General features: G+C 38.5%; 1 protein-coding gene across 1 annotated transcript in view; it reads right to left on the bottom strand.

The window, feature by feature from the left end:
• Nucleotides 1-15,285: 15,285 nt before the first annotated feature.
• The window catches only part of SRBD1 (S1 RNA binding domain 1), a gene marked incomplete at its 5' end in the record, with an annotated part of 187,745 nt that continues 183,470 nt past the window's right edge, over nt 15,286-19,560 (bottom strand). The window contains one exon of the mRNA XM_039232404.1: nt 15,286-16,175. Within this exon, the coding sequence (XP_039088335.1) occupies nt 15,886-16,175 (290 nt within the window). The remainder of the gene's footprint in view (nt 16,176-19,560) is intronic.

Genomic DNA, 19,560 nt, shown 5'->3' with positions numbered 1-19,560 from the left:
AATTATAGAATAAACATATCCTAGAGAATGTTCTTAAAGAAAAATAAAAAGGTAAAGATTTAGGAAAGCTGGTCAAACAGTATAAATAAAAAAAGAAGAGGCACATATATAAATGTCAAAAAAAAGGAGTACAGAGAAATAAGCATACACACTTAGGAAATTAAATCATAAGAGAATACATCGTTCAGCTTTATGCAAATATATATAGTACACAATTGGGAAAATATAAATTATTAAAATTGACCCCAAAAAAGGAAGAAAATACAATAGGTCAAGTTTCAGAAAATTTTGTGAGTGAATTCTATCAAATCTTTAAGAAATATGTAATTCTAATATTATTTAAATGGTTCTAGACCATTAAAAGGAGCACTTCCAAAATACTTTTTATCAATTCAGCATAACACTGAGATAGTCCCAATCCCTAAACATTGCAAGTAAAATATCAGCCAAATGACCCTAACATGATTAAGTAAAACTCACACCCAAAATGCAAAGATGAATCAACATTATCTATTATTGTAATACAACTTAAATATACATCAAACAAGGAAATACTATATGAACATTCCCATAGATGCTGAAAAGACATCTAAAAAAACCCTATTCATAAAATAGTAATAGATGAATAGCTTGTTAGCATGAAAAAATATATATCATTTCAAAGGCTAGAAACTACATAGTGAAACACTGAGTCCCATTAAAATCAGAAGCAAAACAAGGATGTACATTATTACCAGTGCTGTTTAATTTTAGCCAATACTAGCCAATATCATTAAGGAAAAGAAATAAATATACAAAATCAGAAAAGAAAAGGAAGAAAACATTACTATTAGTAGATGAGATGATGCTTTGGCAGAAAATGCAGAAAAACGAACTTCAAAAATCATTGTTACCAAGAGTAAGATAATTCAGTCGGGTAGCGGAGCATAAAATTAAAACACAATAGTTCTCCAATATCTGAACGATTATCTAGAAAATATAACAAAAAATATCCAACTTACAAAAACAAGAAACATTGTAGAATACTTAGGAATAAATCTAAGAAATGTGCAAGATTCACATGAAGAAAATGTGGAAACATTATGAAAGGTCATTTAAAAAGTTTTTAACAAATAGACATAATCTTATAGAGATGATGGAATATGATGGCAACCCTTTATAAATACATTTATAAATCAAACTTTCTCAAGAAGAATATTAGTACCATTATTTTGGGAATAAAGTGAGGACAGAGCAATGAGAGGAGACTAGCCCTACCAGATACTAAAAGGTATTATAAACATTATAGCAATTAAAAGTTTGGTATCAGCACATGAACAGAAAGATCTATGGAACAAAACAGCCTAGCAATAGATGCAAATAAATATTGGGATTAGTTTCTGATAAAGTTGGCATTTCAAACAAGTGGGGTAAAACGATGTATTTAATAAGTAGGATAAGAGGGTAGCCATCTGAAAAATACGAAACTGGATTCTGTCTTTCACTTACATCAAATTAAATTCTAGATAGATTAAATATTTAAAAGAAAAAATAAACATAAAGGTAACAGAAATGATACATTTGATTTCATAAAAAATTTGGTTTTCCTTGTGGCAAAAATTTCCAATTATATTTTTCATTTCCAAATATGTCAGACCTACTTGATCACTTACAAATATTCTCTTTCAAATGAGTTGTGTTCAACCTCTTCTCTCACTAAGGCATATTAAATATATTTATTTTATAATCTGTGTCTAATAATTCTAATATGTGAAGGGTTTGTCTCATTCAGCTGTTTTTTCCTGCCGCCTCTTGTTTTTGTTTGCTTTTAAATTTTTGATTATGGTGTCATATTCCTTAAACTTCTGAGAGAATTCTCCTGCAGAGAAGACTTGCATTCACTCTTGCAGATGCCAAGGGGCACAGTCATCTAAAAAATTCTTAGCTTGAGGATTTTGAGATCACTCGTATGAAATTAGCAGTGACAAGCAGCATTTTTATTAGTTTTGATAGTTTGTATTTTTCTTTTTTTCTTTAGTTCTAAGTATTTTCTAATTTTCATGTTGATATCTTCTTTGATGTATTATTTAGAAGTATTTTTAAACTTCCAAACATTTATTTTTATTATTATTATTTTGCTACCCTCACCTACCTCTATGAACACTCTGCAAGTAAATCTCTCTCTTTTTTTTTAATGTTTATTATTTTTATTTATTTATTTTTGAGAGAGAGAGGGGAGAGGGCAGAGAGAGAGGGCAATCCCAACGAGGCTCTACACTCCCAGTGTAGAGCCGGACAGGAGGCTTGAACCCCTGAGCCATGAGATCTTGACCTGAGCTAAAGTCAGAAGCTTACCTGACTGAGCCACCCAGGTGCCCCTGCAAGTGAATCTTTATCACTACTATTTTATGCAGGCCTTGGTTACCTCTTGCTTGAACTGGAATAACTACTATGCATGATCTATAGCACCAATACTATCTCTACACTTAGGGGAGAGAGCTCTTTATTCTTTGTGTATTTTTAAAAATACTGGATGTAGTGGTGTGTCTAATCCTGATCTTACAAAATTATTCCAGAGGAAAATGCACAGACAAAACCTAGGAAGGATATCAGTGATAAATTGAATCACCTGGCTTCACCTGAAACAATAGAGCCCATTGAATTCGGGCAGTCAAACATGCTTCCTCTGAGGACACAGCATTGACTTGTTTAATTTCTGAAAGGTCATCTGCCCTGGGAACGGGAAAGGGGATTCTGCATTCTCTTCCATGGTTTGTAACCTCATCCCTGACAGCTGCAGGGACACGTGCATGAAGAAGAATCTCTCCTTCTCCTCCTTCCCCCACTCCTTCCTGGCATTCACACACAACTGTGTGACAATTTACTTTTTATCACCATGGCCTTCACTTGCTAGGCATCATGTTTTCCACAGAGGATTGCCATGGGAAAGTCTCTCCTTCTGAGCCCCCTCAAATCACCAGACCAGGCATTTTTCCCATCTTGGGTTCATCCTTGAACTGCTATCAGTTCATCAACAAGTACTAATGAGTATACTTATGCATCTGGACTGAATCAGTGCCTAATCACACTGACTTAGACATTCCCAGTTCCAGAAGGCAAAATACAAGGCAACAGACTCAAAATGAAGCCAAACTCATTTGGCTTCCCATGAACTTGTACTTTAATTGCTACAACTGCTTCCTAACTTACCTCCTGGACCTCTATCCCTAGCACCACCCCCAATGCACTTATACATGTCTGTCAGAGCAACTGTCCTCAAATACTGCTGCACACATTTAAATGGCCACTTGCCCCTCCCCCCACTAAAAGTCTTCAGTGGATCCTCTTTGCTTAGAGAATCAGGTACAAATGAAGACAACCAGGAATGGTGTATAAAAAGGTTAATATAATAAACTCTATATCATGCTTTTCTCTCTTTTATCAGCTTCTTTAAAACATAAAATTATGTAGTCATAATTATACCAATGTATTATTGGTGGGTTTGTAAAATACATAGATGTAACAATAATATAATATTAATTAGAATAAAAAACGGAGGAGGGAATAGAGTTTTATAGGGGTAATGTTTCTATATCTCACTGGGAATAAATGTTTATAAGTGTGAAGTAGGTTGATACCTACCATCTTATCTGGTAAGCCTAGGGAAACACTAAGAAAATAACTCCAGACAAAGATCACAATTGAAGAAAAATACAGATCAACATCTGTTATGAATACAGATGCAAAAAATCCTCAACAAAAAACTAGCAAACCAAATCCAATAATATATAAAAAGATTAATTCACTGTAAGTTTGCTAGTGCTGCCCATAGTTTCACAATGTGAATGGAGCCTAGAAGTCTGAGGTCAATGCACTACAGGAATGGTTCCTTCTGAGGGTGGTAGGGAAGTCTGTTCCAGGTCTCTCCTACTCAGTTTGTAGCAGTGTAACTTCAAGCTTCACATGACGTTCTCCCTGTGTACATGTCTGGGTCCAAATTTCTCCTTTTTATAAGGACATGAGTCAATGAGATGAGGGCTCACCTCAATTCAGAATGACTGAATCTTAACTAAGTACATCTTCAACAGCCCTATCTCACGTTCTGAGGTACTGGAGGTTAGAGCTTCAACATATGAATTTGGGGGGAGGGGCATTCAACCCATAACAAAAACCATCACCAAGAGGAATTTATCCCAGGAATGCATGATTGGTTTAACATTCAAAAATTAATTAATGTAATATATCATATTAGTAGAATAAAGGATAAAACCCACATGCTCCTCTTAATAGATTCAGAAAAAGAATTTGAAAAAATTCAATACCCCTACATTGATAAAGACCTAAAACTAGGAATAGAAGGGAACTTCCTTAACCTGATAAAGACTATGTACAGAAAATGCACAGCTAAATCATACTTAATAATAAAAAGACTGAACACTTTCTCTTTAAGGAACAAGACAAAAATATTCACTCTCACTACTTCCATTCAACAATGTACTGGAGGCTCTAGTCAGAAAAATTAGGCAAGAAAATTAGATAAAAGAAATTCAGAGTGGAAACAAAGAAGTAAAACTACCTCCATTCACAGATGGTATGATCTTATATATTGAAAATCCTAAGGAATCTACTAAAAAACTATCAAAAGTAGTGAGTTCAGTAAGTTTGCAGGACACAAATCAGTACAAAATAATCAACAGTATTTCTATACACTACAGCAAACATTCAAAAAATTAATATAAGAAAATAATTCCATTTACAAGTGCACAAAAAGAATAAAATACTTAGGCATAAACTTAACAAAAGAAGTGTAAAACTTAAATTTAGAAAATAGCAAAACATTGTTGAAAGACATTAAAGACATAATTAAGTGGAAAGACATCCCATTGTCACAGATTGGAAGACTTAATATTACTAAAATGGCACTAGTACCCAAAATGATCTACAGATTCAATGCAATCCCTATCAAATTCTCAGCTGGCTTCTTTTCAGAAATTAACATGCTGATTCTAAAATCCATATAAAAATGAAAGAGATCTAGAATAGCCAAAACAATCTTGAAAACTAATAGAGTTGGAAGATTCACATGTTACAATGTCAAGATTATGACAAAGATATAGTACTCATGACTATATAGTACTGGCATAAGTACAGTTATAAAGATCAATGGAATAGAATTTACCTATATGTCTATAGTATAGAACCTATATGATAATCGGGTCAATTGACTTACTGACAAGAGTACCAAGATAATTAAATGAGGAAAGAATTGTCCTTTCAAAAATAATACTAGAATAACTGGGTAACTATATTAAAAGAAAACCATTTGGAGCTCTACCTCATTTCATATACAAAAAAACTCAAAATGGACCCAAGACCTACATGTAAGAGATAAAATTACTAAACTCTTAGAAGAAAACATATGTGTAAATCTTCATGACCTTGAATTATGCAATAGTCTCTTAAAAATGACACCAAAAGCACAGGAAACAAAAGAAAAAAAATTCAACATGATTATAAAAAATTTTATCTTTCAAAGGACACTATGAAAAGAAACGAAAACCCCATAAAATGGAAGAAAGTTTTTATAAATCATCTGATAAAGGGCTTACAGAGAGAATATATACAGAGCTCCTAACAATGTAGAAAAATAATCTAATTCAAAAGTGGTCCAAGAGCCTGAGTAGACATTTCTTCAAAGAAAATATAGAAATAGCCAATAAGAATGTGAAAAGATGCTCACTATTATTATCTATGAAGGAAATGCAATTTCAAACCACACTGAAAGCACTTCACATCCACTAAGATAGTTGTAATAAAAAATACAGATGAATAACAAGTGGTGAGGAGGATGTAATAAAAACAGGGTTTATTTTTGGGAGCAATGAAAATGTTCTAAAGTTCACTGTGATGGTGGCAGAACTCAATGAAAATTATTGCTCTATACTCTTTATTTAAACGGTGAATAATATCTCAATAAAGCTGTTAGCAAAACCCAAACTCAAACAAGACCAAGGTAAAGTTTCTGGAGGCAAATTTGTGATTGCAGACTATTTTCTTTGGTCCTGGTTCTACTCACTGGGGCCAGCAGACTGTATTAGTGAAGAGTTGGCCAAAGCCCAAAGGAACTCTCTTCATCTGTGCTTTGCCTTAAGCAATTTATTTTTAAATAACCCTTTGTCAAATTAGACATACACAGTCTGGTTTTGCATATCCTTTCCTAGGGTTTTTGATGTTTTTATCTTGGGGATGGGATGGAGCATGGAGGGTATGTTTTTCTCTTTGAAAGATGTGATGGGTTAAGGGCCAATTAATTGTCAGTTTTAGTTTTCTTGGCCCCTGACTCATGTCCATTTTCAACTCCAACAGCTTCCAGTATCAATCATACAGGAGCCAAACTCTCCATGGGGCACAGAGATCTCCCCGGTGCTCTAAATTTCTAATTTTCTTTCTTTAATGGAAATGCAGTCTCTGCTCAGTGTTCTTAGAGGTGCAGGTGGGAGGGAAGTAATCTATAGGAATCTTGTAAGTAATGAAGGAATAGAGATGTTTCAGCACCTACGTCCAGTACTGCCATAAATTATGAGGCCAGGGATGGGTAGATGCTGGGGTTGGTTTGCTTGAGAGCTGGTTAGACAGCTGGGTTAGAGTTGAGTTCTACAAGTACAGAATAGGAGCAAGGGATAACTGGGGGTGGTGGGGGGTGGGGGGTAGGGAATGGTGGGCATTCATAAGCTAGTGCATCACAGAAATAAAGTTTGGAAGAGCCTCAATTCTAATGCTCCAGAGGCTGTACTGGACTTGTTTATGAGGGTCCCAGACTCACCCACCCTCAGTGGGTGACCCCTACCCTCATCCTCAGCCAGAGGCTGAGCACTACAGTTAGTGCTGCTTACTGGAGAAGTGGGGATAAGGATCAGAATTCAATGTGGCCTCTATCACACCTGTTGCAATGAGATCCAAAGTAGCTCCAATGCAAAGGTCTGACCCAACCACACCTATCTCCTTAGCAACTGCCCACAGAAGGCAACTTAGAAGCATGGGGGAATCAATGCCTGGAAGAATGAAGCATCACTAGGGCAAAACAGAAGACAGGAAGGAGACAGCAGATAAACTTCTCCTCTTTCCCACCCTGTTTCCACCCTTCTACCATCTGAGCCACCACCATTCCATATAGCTTCTTCAAAGACAACCTGGCCATTAAGAAGCTGGCAGGGTTTACTTATGAGGCTGTATGCACATCTTATTTTGCCTTCTCACTTCCTGGACTCACCTCCCCCTTTTCCTTGCTCTTCCTGCCCTGGAACTGTAAACCCCAATAAAGCATGAGTCCATAAGCTTTTTCTCAGGCTGTTTTCTAGAAAACCTAATGCAAAGCTAATGCAGAGACCAGGCCAAACACTGTATCTGGAGGAATCAAGGTCAACAATGGACAAGTCAGGTCTACTGAAGCTAGGGTCAAAATCTGAGGATGTAAGGAAGGAATAAAAGGGGGGAAGCCTCCAATACCATGGATAGTGATGGGAATTCAAGGTTGCTGCCCTCATAGAGTTTCCAATCGGCAGAGGAAGATATTGGTTAAATGCTGTTATCACATACATAAATGTATAGTCATAAACTGTGAGTAGACAGTGAAGGGAAGTTGCACCACATGGTGTAAGGAGAGCCTACAAAAGTAAACTTGAGTTAGTCTCGAAGATCAGTAAGCCTTTTCTGAGAAAATGCCATCTGGGGTGACATCCAAAGGGTGGGGGTGAGAACAAAGGGAGGCTGCTCCGGGCAAGAAGATGGACATGACACCCACACAGGCTCTGTGATGAGAGGAAACATGCTCAGTTTGGGGGGAGCAGAAAGGATTTCTCCCTAGAGAAAGGTGTCTCCCAGCCTTGGTTTTCATACTTAAGAAAAAAAATTTTTTTTTTGAAAGAGAGCACAAGCAAGGGAGGGGCAAAGGGTGACAGAAAGAAACCTAAGCAGGCTCCACGCCAGTGTGGAGCCTGACGTGGGGCTTGATCTCACGACCATGAGATCATGACCTGAGCTGAAATCAAGACCCTTGACTGAGCCACCCAGGCGCCCCTCAGTTTTCATACTTAAAAAAAAAAAAAACAACTCAACCCACAATAAAGAATGTATTTTATGTCTTAACCTAGCACCAACACAAATATACAGACACACACCAAAGCAAAAGTTTCATTCCACAATCTTCATGGGGTTTTTCATAATAGCCGTTAACAATGAAACGTGCGTATACTTGGAAAGAGTACTATACTAGCACTAGAGCAACATGCCATGGTGTTCAGCACAGAACTGTTTGCAGTGATTTACACATACGATGGAACATATCAAGGTAGACATGTAGGTACTAACATGGAAAGAGGTACATGCTACATTATAAAGAAAAAAGGCATGATGCATATAATCTTACCCTGATTTGTTAAAAAGTTATATATGAAGAAGTATATGTATAGAAAAAGGCTTGAGAAAAACTGTAAACTAGAAAAAGGTGGCGACTTCTCAAATTACAGGGGATTTTTGTTTTTCAACTTTTATATTTCATTATTTGCACTTTTAAGAATATCTGTGTTATTCTTTCAATTGGGGAAAATAATGGAAATAAAAGAAAATGACCAAAATACCCTCAGATGTTCCTTGAGGTGCCATTATAGGGAGAGTGACATGATTGGTTGATCAGAAATTCAGTGGTTTTGGTTACCCAGGTAGCAAATTATACCAAACTTGACTCAGTGGGCATATTGAGTTTTAGCTTCATGGAATCATTTTTATTTTAACCCTGTGAAGCAAAGAACTTGAACAAACCTTAGGGTTGACTTTCACGGGTGCCACTTTCTTCTTCATGGCCAAGAGGTTCAAACCTGGGAAGCAGGTGGGCAAATGTCGTCAAGTGATCAAAGAACCATGGCTGGGACTGGAGAAAGATATCCAAAGGCGAGCTGTTCTCTTGGGGGAAAACCTCCCCAGGTACTGTGGGCCTGGCTATAAGGAGGTGGAAAGTTCATCAGAAGTGGGAAGCTTTTAGTAGCAGGCTTTTGTCCATCTGTGACTTGACTGCTTTTGCAAAATACTACAACTCTAGAGACTTACTCATTTGGCCTTATAACTTAGATAAAACAAGAGTCTCCAAACCTGAGACAAAGCAATGCTAGGCGATCCCACTGCTCTTCCTCCCTCATCCCTCTCTCCCTTCAACACTGCATCTTTAACTTCAGGTTTTTCTGCTAGGATTGACCTGTCATATGAGACGGGCGATATAGCTCTAACATATTCTCTAGTATGTGAGAGGTTTCCCTGTAGTATTTAGATTAATAATTTATTTCCTTTCTTCTGGGATAGACTTTCCCCCCTAAAAATACTGGAGAGGAGGGGGATTATAATCCTTATTTAGATTCTTGAGATGAACTAAGAGAATAGCAAATCTTTTTGGGGGGTGACATTTAATTTCTAAAAAGGTAATTTTTAGTGCTGACAGGACCGGAGTCTGCTTATCCTACTCTGCCTCTAAATAATAAAGTCGGCCTCCCTGCACAGAATCATCCTTACCATATAAAATGAGTGAGTGGGAAGAAATCTATATCTTTCTTCCTGTGGAACAGACTGCTTTGGCAATGAGCCCAGTCATTCTGAAGTTCTCCATGATCTGTTATTTAAATCCAACTCATTATGACTGATTTCAGGCAGGAAGCCAAAATGAAAAGACTGACTAAATACGTATTTTTGTTTTTTCCATTCTGTCCCGTTCTTTCCATCTCCAATTTTAACCCAAGTGCGAACTCTGAGGTTAGGATTAGATGTATAGACACCTCAACATGAGTGCTCCATTAACACAAAACCAACTATTCCAAAGGGTCTTTTGGCTGCAAATGAGAGGAGATGACACCATGTTCTGAAGTAGATAGCAGCCAGTTTTAACTCCAAAATGCCCATGATGTTTAACTTAAAATATTCTGTGCTGCCGCTTAAATTCCAACTCCCTATGGCTGCAGACATCCTCAAAAGATATCATATTCATCTTTTGTCTCCAAAACAAAAGTGTCTGTGTCTCCTGGCACAGGATCTCATGGTAGATATCCAATAAATGTCTTCTGAATGGAACTTTTAGGTCTACAGGCCCATGTTCTATTTTTTTCTTGCATTCTACTACCACGGCGGTTCAATCACTTCTTAAAGCTCTTTTATGTCTGCTTATAGTTCTTTTACAATTTTATGTGTTCAACCCATGTGGAATTTATTTTTGTGTACAGCATGTCAATATGATTTTGCCTCAATATGAAATGCCACTTTTAACAGACACTAAATCCCCAATGACTTTTTTTTTTAAAAGTAGGCTTTACGCCCAGTGAGGAGCCCAACGTGAAGCTTGAACTTATGACCCTGAGATCAAGACCTAAGCTGAGATCAAGAGCTAGACGCCTAAGGGATTGACCCATCTAGGCACCCCAAATCCCCCCACTGATTTTGAATTCTGTTTATTCCACCTTTTTGCTTGTCTCTTCCTGTGCTATAAGCATACTGTTTAAATTATGACAGCTCTTGACTATACTTTTAAATCTGGAAGGACAGATTCCCTCATGTTATTCCCTCATATTATCCTTTTAAGGTATTGTTTTGAGTTTTTTCTTATATATTCTTCCAAAAAAGTTTAATGTTTTTAATGTTTATTTTTAAGACAGAGAGAGTGGCAGAGAGAGAGGGGGAGAAAGAGAATCCTAGGCAGGCTCCATGCCATCAGCTCAGAGCCCAATGCAGGGCTCAAACTCACAAACTGTGAGATCATGAACTGAGCTGAAATCAAGAGTCGGACGCTCAACTGACTGAGCCACCCAGGCACCCTGAAATAAGTTGAATTTTCAACTTATTTTTAAATACACAAACAAAAGCAAAGCTGAGTGGACAATTAGATTTCTGCCAAAAGTAGACATATATAATGATTTTTGGAAGACTGATCTTTCTACAATAGCATGTCTTCCAATCCAGGAACATGGTATGCCTTCCTTTCTGCTTTAATTTTATATCCATTATTAAAGCTTTACACATTTCTTCATACTGATCTTGTACACTGTTAGTATGATTGTTTCTAGATATTTTACAGTGTGTTGTTGTAATAAACATGAACTGTTTATTCCATCATACTGTCTAACATGAGTAAGGAAAACTGGATTTGGGGGAACATTTTATATTCAACTATTTTTATTAAACTCTTTTATTAGATATTTATTCTTCCAATCAACGTGTATTGAGTACCTGTCGCATGCTAGGTATTTTTCTATGTACAGGGTATTTAAGTATGGCAACAACACAGTTGTACATTTGGAATATACTTTGCTCTAAACTTTCCCCTGCCCCCTCAATAGCTTAAATTAATAAAGCTTTTATTTTTCTCACCTAATGTGAAGTCCAGAGCAGGCAGTTCAGGGTTGTTGTATGACTCTATAATGCCAAGATGGGTTTAGGAACTTTCTATCTTTCTGTCCAGCAGTCGCTATGGAGTGTTTGTCACTGTCTGACCTCCGGCACTTCCGGCATTCTGTCTGCACTCCAAGCAGGAAGGAGGGCAAGGGTACTGCATAAGAAAAGTATGATAGCTGGGCTGACATCTCCACTGTTTCTAGCCTTTCTAGAATCCCATCCCATGACTTTTGCCTATACTCACTGGCCAGAACTACACCACATGGCCACATCCATGTCCATTAGTCACATTATTGTTCCCCTCAAATCAGAATTCTTTTAGTAAGGAAGAGGGGGAGATTTCTGAATAGGCATTTAGGCAGGCCCTGCCATGACAAGACAAATCCTGCCCTTAGGGAGATGTTCAAAGAATTTATACCCATTGGTGATCTTATTCAGTCTTGTGGCTGTAGGTACAGTTTTATGCTGCTGATTACCAGCTGATGTTTCCAGCCCAAATCTCTTCCTTGAACTTCAGACTGAAAGAGCCAACTGTTTATTTGGCATCTTTACTTAGATGTCTAATAAGGATCTCAAATTCAACTAGTCCAAAATAAAGTCCTTCACCAAAACTGTCCAACACAATCTTTTCTACATCAGCAGATAACAATTTCATCCTTCTGGTTGCTTAGGCCAAAAACAATCTTAGACTCCTATCTGTCTTATATCTTATATCCAATACACCAGGAAATCCTGTTTGGCTCTAAGCTCATCTTCCAAACATATCCAGCATCCCACTACTTCTCGCCATTTCTACCACTAACATTCTCGTCCAAGTCAAATTATTTTATGCCTGCACTACTATGACAGCCTCCTAAAAGTTCAGTTCTCTGACTTCTTCTTTTTAGTATTTATCTTGGGGGGGGGGGGTAGGGGAAGGGCATAGGGAAAGAGAGAGGAAGAATGAGTCCCAAGCGGGCTCCATCCCGTCAGACAGAGCCCAATGTGGGGCTTGAACTCACGAACCATGACCTGGGCTGAAATCAAGAGTTGGTCATTTAACTCACTAGCCACCCAGGCACCCTCTTTTCAAATGATCTTATCCTTGGTCTTCTACCTCTGCTACGTATTCCCATGATCATTCCCTCCCCTTTTTATAATTACCAAGCACTGCAACCCTGAAAGCTGTAACTTCAAAGTTAAGCATCCCATTGTTGATGGCCACTCTTTCACCCATTATGTCTTCTGTTATCCCCACTCTGACATTCCTCCAACTCCATCAGGACCCACAATCATTAATCCTGTGCTTTTTCACTGCCTCTCATTTTCCCATTACACTCTTTTTTCTTAAGGAGTTTAAATTCCATGGTCAACAATTTCTTTGTCCATATCCTTCAACTTCCTTGCTCTTCTATTTTCTCACTTGGCAAACTCCCAAACCTTATTTGATACACTTTGCCACCTGTGTCCACCCAGCTGATGTGATGGAAGAAAATTATATAAGCAAGTGGACTGATCTTCCATTTGCCTGGTCCTTAACCGGCAGTGGAACATTTAACATGGCCTGGAGGTCACACTCTATTTCCCTAGGCTTTTCACTCTTTCATCCTTTTTTTCCCTTTTCCTTTCTTCTCACACCTCCAACTCTCTTTACCCTTGATCTTCAGGCTCCTATGATGACCTTCCTTTTTATTTCAATGAGAGAAATAGAAGTGCTCCAAGGAGACCTTCCATGAGCTCTCCCATCACCACGTCCTCCTCCTTCTGTCTGGGCCCATGCAATCTTCTCTCTTGTTAATATGTAAACTGTTTGTATCTCAGACCAGTCACTGTGTACTAGATCCCACTCAGTCTCATCTACTCACGGATATCATTCCAGTGATTCTCCTCTGTCTCCCATCTCAAAATTTCCTGTTTTACTAGCTCATGTTCACTTGTATGTATTATTATTTCTTCTTAAGAAAATATGAAAACTGGACTCCATTTTCCCCTGCCAACCACTGTACTATTTCTCTTCTTGCTTGACAGCCAAGCCTCCTGAACAAATTGTCTATATTCAAAATCCCCAATCTAACTCCTCCCACTCTTTACCAATCCAAGTGGGCTCTCACCCCTATCATTTATCAGAAACAACACTTGTTAAGGTCAGCAAAATACCTATCCCAGTTAGCTTCTGTCATCTTTCACATTACAGTGACACCCCACCAAAACATTTTCTGACATTCCTGACTAGGTAAACCTCTCTATTACATGCTATCACCATTATAGTGTTTAGCCTTGTTGTAATTTTATATTTGTATGTGATTTCTCAATTAGTGATTCTTTTTTCCTCAGCAGATTCTAAGTTCCATAAGGGTAGGGATAATGTCTACTTTCCCATCATAATTGTATGGTCAGTGTCAGGAGGCCACCAATAAATATTGAAAGAATTAGTGCTTTATTACGATCACACCCATTTTAAACTTGGGAAAAGGAGGCCCAGAGAAGTAAAGACGCCAGCTCAAAGTCACATTGTGGATTACCAGTAGAATAGGGACTAGGGTTAGTCGAAGATACTGACCACCAAGTGCCATGCTACTTTCTAGGGGTGCATGATGAATGAGACATGGCCCACTTTTCCCAGCTTAGGTCTTACAGACCTTCCACCATGTTTGGGCTAGACAGGACAAACCATGCAACCTAGTTCAACATCAAGCTCTACTTGTGTATACAAAGGCTTAGCTACCAGGTCAACAGAGCTGCTTCAACTGCTCTGGTTCCTGTATTCAAAGTGGCCAAGGAGAAGGCCTCTTCCCCAACAGCATTTGTTTGACTATATATGGTCATGGATGTTAACTGGATTCATTGTGGTAATCATTTTGAAATATATGCAAATATCAAATCATGTACACCTGAACCTAAGTAAAGACACATAAGGATGTCTATTACATGCCAGTTATGCCTCAATTTAAAAATTAAGCATTTAAAAAAAATTATGGTGCAGGCTTCAGAATAAGGCTTTTTGGGTGCATATCACTCATCATTGATCTACAAATTATGAACCAGGAAGAATACTGGAAGGAGGAGGAAGGTCAACTTAAAATTACAACATAAGACCCACTGTCTCTTGAAGACCAGTAACAAAGAGAGAAAAGCATTTCAGAAATGAAATTGTCGGGAAAACAGGCCCTGAGTCATACAACTTTAAAGGGACCCACTGCATTAAGAAGATCTATGTACAACAGTTGGAAGACTGCATATTTTGAGACTGGCTAACTACCAGGCAGAACTATCAGTGAATACAGTCCAATTCACTGCTTTGTAAGGGACTATATTACTAAGGAGATCATATGACTTCTTATGAACAATGGGACAGTTTGGGAATAGAAAGAAACACTATTCACAACTATACCAGGACAAATGAGTGTTTACTAGGACTTTCCCAGGCAATAAAGCAGGACTGGTCATCCTCTTCAGTAACCATCTTCCACTCACAACATGTGGAGAAAACCAGGTATTCGTTCAGTCATGCAAATGACTCCATTAAGCAACTCAGTCAGCACAGCCTGAATGGACAAAACACGAGTCCAGTGTGGGCTCTATTTAAATAATTTTGACCCTGAACGGTCATGCTACTACTTACCATCTCCACTGAACAAAAATGGAGTTAAGAGTCACTTGCTTTATTTACTTGTTTTTCTTGCCCCTTCACACCTGATCTATAGTCCATCTTTAGGAAGGCCGTTTCTTTCCCCCTTAGAAGTTTCATCTGAATGCTTAAGAAAGAATATATACTCTTCCGTGCTAAGCAAAGTCAAACTGAATGCCATTCTTCCAATTTCCAGAGGCTTCCCATATGTGCCATATCTTTCATCAAGATGGACTCCTAGGTCATTCACTGAATTAATATAACAAAAAACAAGGTCACTAGCCACAGAACTTTATTGGAGGGATCAATACATATATCCTTCTCAGAAATGTTTTGAGTCATTCACTTGATGGTTACGAACACATCAGGATCCAGTTGGCCTATTTTTTATTTGCTTGGCAAGAGAAAATCATGAATGAAGTCCAAAAGTCCTGATTTTAAAAAATCTGTAAAAAGGGAGGGCTAAACACTGCCCGTCCTACTGCGTCAAGAAACATGGTACAGTTCAGATGAAGAAAGTAATTCCATACAAGTCCAGCAAGGCAAGCTGGCAAGTAGAAATGAAATGATCTGTGATACAAAATGTAAAAGAAGTCAAAGAAGAAGTACAAAAAATAAAATTTGGGTCAGAAAACCATTACTAAGTAAAGACACATAAGGATGTCTATTAGTTGTTTTCTTTACGGGGAAAAGAAATTGAGCTGTTAGTTTTCTATTTATTCAGAAGGAAAAATAAGGAAAGTGTCTGAAAAATACTTCTGATATTGACTGAATTCCTTCTCATTTACTACCTAGAATTCACAGACATCTGACTTATTCTTGCCTGTCTGTAGAAACGAGGAAATAAAATCAGTATTTGAATTTTAGTGTGACACTCACAACACCCGAATGAGGTCCAGAGTAATCCTAGATCGGGGGATATCAATGTTGAGTACTTGGACTTCCACTCTTTCTCCAGGGCCCAGTCCAAGACTCCTTCTCTTCTTTGTCTTAGAAAGTTTTGCTTCTGTTACATTTCGTATGGGAATCAGCCCTGATCTCCCCACTCCTATATCTACAAAAATTCCGAACAGAGTGGCATTCTCGACTTTGCCTGTAAGAACTGTCCCAACCTGCAAGTCTTCCAAGCAGACTATGCTTCTCTTGAAATCAGGTTTATCAAAATCTACAAGGAAAGGGGAGGAAAAAAAGACAGTGTAAATAGTAAGCATTGTACTTCCTAGACATAATTATGCATTAGTAAATAAGAATTTACCACGTATCAGTTATATGCTGGACCGGTACTAAGCACTGAGAGGGGCCACAAAAGGAGCCGAAACCCAGGCCGAACTTCAGGGAAGATGTATCTCTATCTCAACTGGAGCAGCAGCATTCACATAGTGGGAACAGTCAGGAGCACTCACCTGAACACTTTCTTCTCTTCAAACTCTATCTTGCTGACATGCAAACATTAGCAGTGCACACAAGGACTGAGAAGAGTAGAGGGTCTTGTGTTCCTTTTTATGAGGAAGTGATGAGAAAATATCTTTGCTCAATGAATACACAAGGCCAAACCACACACACTGAGAAAAGCAAGATCTTCCCAGAAAGAGATGGGGAGTCTCTCCCCGAGTTCCTGAATTCTCAAGCTGTTTACAGGTGGTAGAAAGTACATCAACTTTTGCTCAAATGTGGATGAAGTTAAAATGCTTTCTTCTCACATTTCCCTCTATGAACTTGGAATTCAGGAATCAATTTCCATCCATTTTGAATATATTTACCCAATCAAAACTTAATAGATTCTTGATTATCTGTGGCTCAGAAACCCAGATCAGGCAGTACCTAATCTTCTTTCTCCTCCTTCAATTCAATTCATCAAACATTTATCAGCAACTAGTATGGTCTCCTATCCACGCACTCTGCTGGGTGCTAGAGCTACAAAGATGAAGACACACAGGTCTCTGCTCTCAAGTTCCTGACAGCCCTCTTGTTTTGTTCGCCCCAGGGTACACTTCTCTGTTCATTAACACCATCCTCCCCAAAAGTGGGTATTAAGCATGCCAAGGAATCATGGCTCTAGTAAAAACAAAACAAAAACAACAGAGGTTTTAGGAGGGAGAAGGGTAGAACTAAAAGTCTAAATGGGGCTTTTGGGTTATCTGTGGATTCCATTTTCCCATGCTCTTCTTGGCCCCCTTTCCTAGGATTACTGAATGTTGATTCTAATAACAAAGAACATTCTATGCTTGGATCTCCTTTTACCAAGGCCTCATTTTCCCTCCACCCGTCCCACTTCCTTTTCCTCCACAGCTGTTGGCTTGATCCTGATTACTTGTTAAAGCTATCCTTTACAGTTGTACTAACAACTGGCCACCTCTTGGTTCCCCTCCCCCAGTCCAACCATCCTGAAGTCAAGTTTTTCTTTTTTAATTCACCTTTTTCCTGTAAAAGAAAAAAGCCCTCTTTAAACCTCAAATCTCATTTTCCTCATAAAAAAGGAATATGCAAAAACAAATTGATGCTTTAGAATTTTCCCTGACACCGAAGTAGCAGATTCCAGAAGCAAGAAACCTGTTGTAATGTAATATCACACGGGGCAGGGGCAGTGTCAAAGCAAAATGAAACTGAATCATTGATCAGGGGCAGAGGTAGGATGGTCTTGAGGTCTCTTGGCATTGTTTTTATGCTTGGAAATGCTTTATTCTTACAGAGGCCCAGCTGCTACAGATTCCCCAAGGGTTCCTGATCAGCTGCTTAGTTTAATTTTGCATGGAAAATCGGAGTCAGGAACAACTGAACATGGTCCTGAAGACAGCCCGGGCCACTGAGAAATCAGAAAATCCTCCATATACCAGGCAAACGTTAACACTTTGACTGCCAAGGTGACATATCTAGTCTGCTGTCACTGGGCTGCTTCTGACAAACCCTATTATGGGAACTAACTAGGGACCAGAGTGTTAATAAAAATAGAACTGATCATGCCACTGAGAGAACAGAAGACAGGATGAGTGCAGGGAAAGAATGCGGCATGAAGGAAGGAAGGAGAAAATGGAGAAAAGAAAAGATGTACCATTTAAAAATACCGTAATGAGGAAATATCTAAAATACTATTTGCCTCTTCACAAGTATGACTGTTTGCCTTCCCCCTTGGGGATACTTTTAGTATTAAAATAAAAGCTTTCAGACATTTTGAAAATTGTGACTTACACTAGGGCAGAGGTCAATTCCAAAGTAAGTTTTTTAAAAGAGACTTATTTGAAATTTCACTTGTCACAGTGATAAAACACTGCAGTAACTGGTAGGCTCGGTCCGGAGCCCAGGTGCATCTGTGTTTCTGCGCACTAAGGGCACGCCAAGGTGAGGACCTCTACTTAGCAGTCAGTTGTTTAATTAAACCATATAAAAAATGAATGTTGATCTTTGCTCTGAGTCTACAGTGTAACTGGGATAATGGAGCAATCAACACCAAGGCAGAAAAATGAAGATGGACAAGAAAGCCCCGTGCAGGAGGCCTGCAGCTAAAGACAGCAAATTTCCCAGTCTTCTAGCATGGTGGTCCTAGGCATACCGCCCTTGTATGCCACTGGGTTTGAGAACCGCCGCTCCCCCTGGTCTCCTGCTAAACACCACCCAGGGAATTCACAAACAAGGATATCAGGCCTCCAAATGAAGATGGATCTGTCTACTGAAACATCCACTTTGGATGGCCTATCTGGGGGCTCCTACTCCTACATTTTCGTCATAGATCTTACCGTGCACTTTCTCTCCTTAAAAAAAAAAATTAAAAAAAAAAAGGTAATTTCTGACTTATAGAAAAGTTGAGGGAATAGTATAACTTACTGGGCGGGTTTTCTTTTTTTTTTTTTTTTAGTTTATTTATGTTTTAGTAATCTCTACACTCAACATGGGGCTCAAACTCACAACCCTGAGATAAGAATCACATGCTTTTCCGACTGAGTCAGCCAGGCACCCCTCATTGGGTGTGTTTTTAAACTCCTTTAAACCTTTTCAAAGAAGCATGTCTAACACCCTCAACAGAGCCTAACTCACTGAAAAGAGTGAAGCCCTAAACATGGTGTCCTAAAACTGGTTATGAGACGAGTACAGATTCATTTAAATCTCAGTGCTTCCTCTTCAAATTTCCTTAGGAAGTAGGTCACTTGATACCTTAATTCTTTTTCATCGGGTCATTGCTCTCAACAACTATGGCTGTTATATATACTTCCCTCACCATCTACCTATGCTGAAAGCTAAGAGCACTTTTAATTAGAAGGGAAATCAACAGAGAGATAGTATCTTATTTGTCCAATGTATTTGCTGACACAGAATTCAGGAACTTGGAAGGCTCTAATTTAGGAAAAAGATTCACTTTTTAGTTTATAAACTGAATGCTTTACCTTGGACTTCTGGCTCCTACAAGATAACAGTTTACAAATGGATTATGAAAACTGTGTGCCTCCATGCACAGAGCAGCCAGTGTGTATGACACATTTAAGTCTAGCTTGATGGAAAATCAGCATGGGATAAGGAGTCAGGACACCGGGCTTCTAGCTTTGGCTCTGGATACTAAC

The sequence above is a fragment of the Hyaena hyaena genome, unplaced genomic scaffold (assembly GCF_003009895.1).
Source record: "Hyaena hyaena isolate Hyena2069 unplaced genomic scaffold, ASM300989v1 scaffold_64, whole genome shotgun sequence".
Lineage (NCBI taxonomy): Eukaryota > Metazoa > Chordata > Mammalia > Carnivora > Hyaenidae > Hyaena > Hyaena hyaena.
The sequence above is the reverse complement of the archived record's forward strand: the minus strand, read 5'-3'. Positions and strand labels throughout refer to the sequence as shown.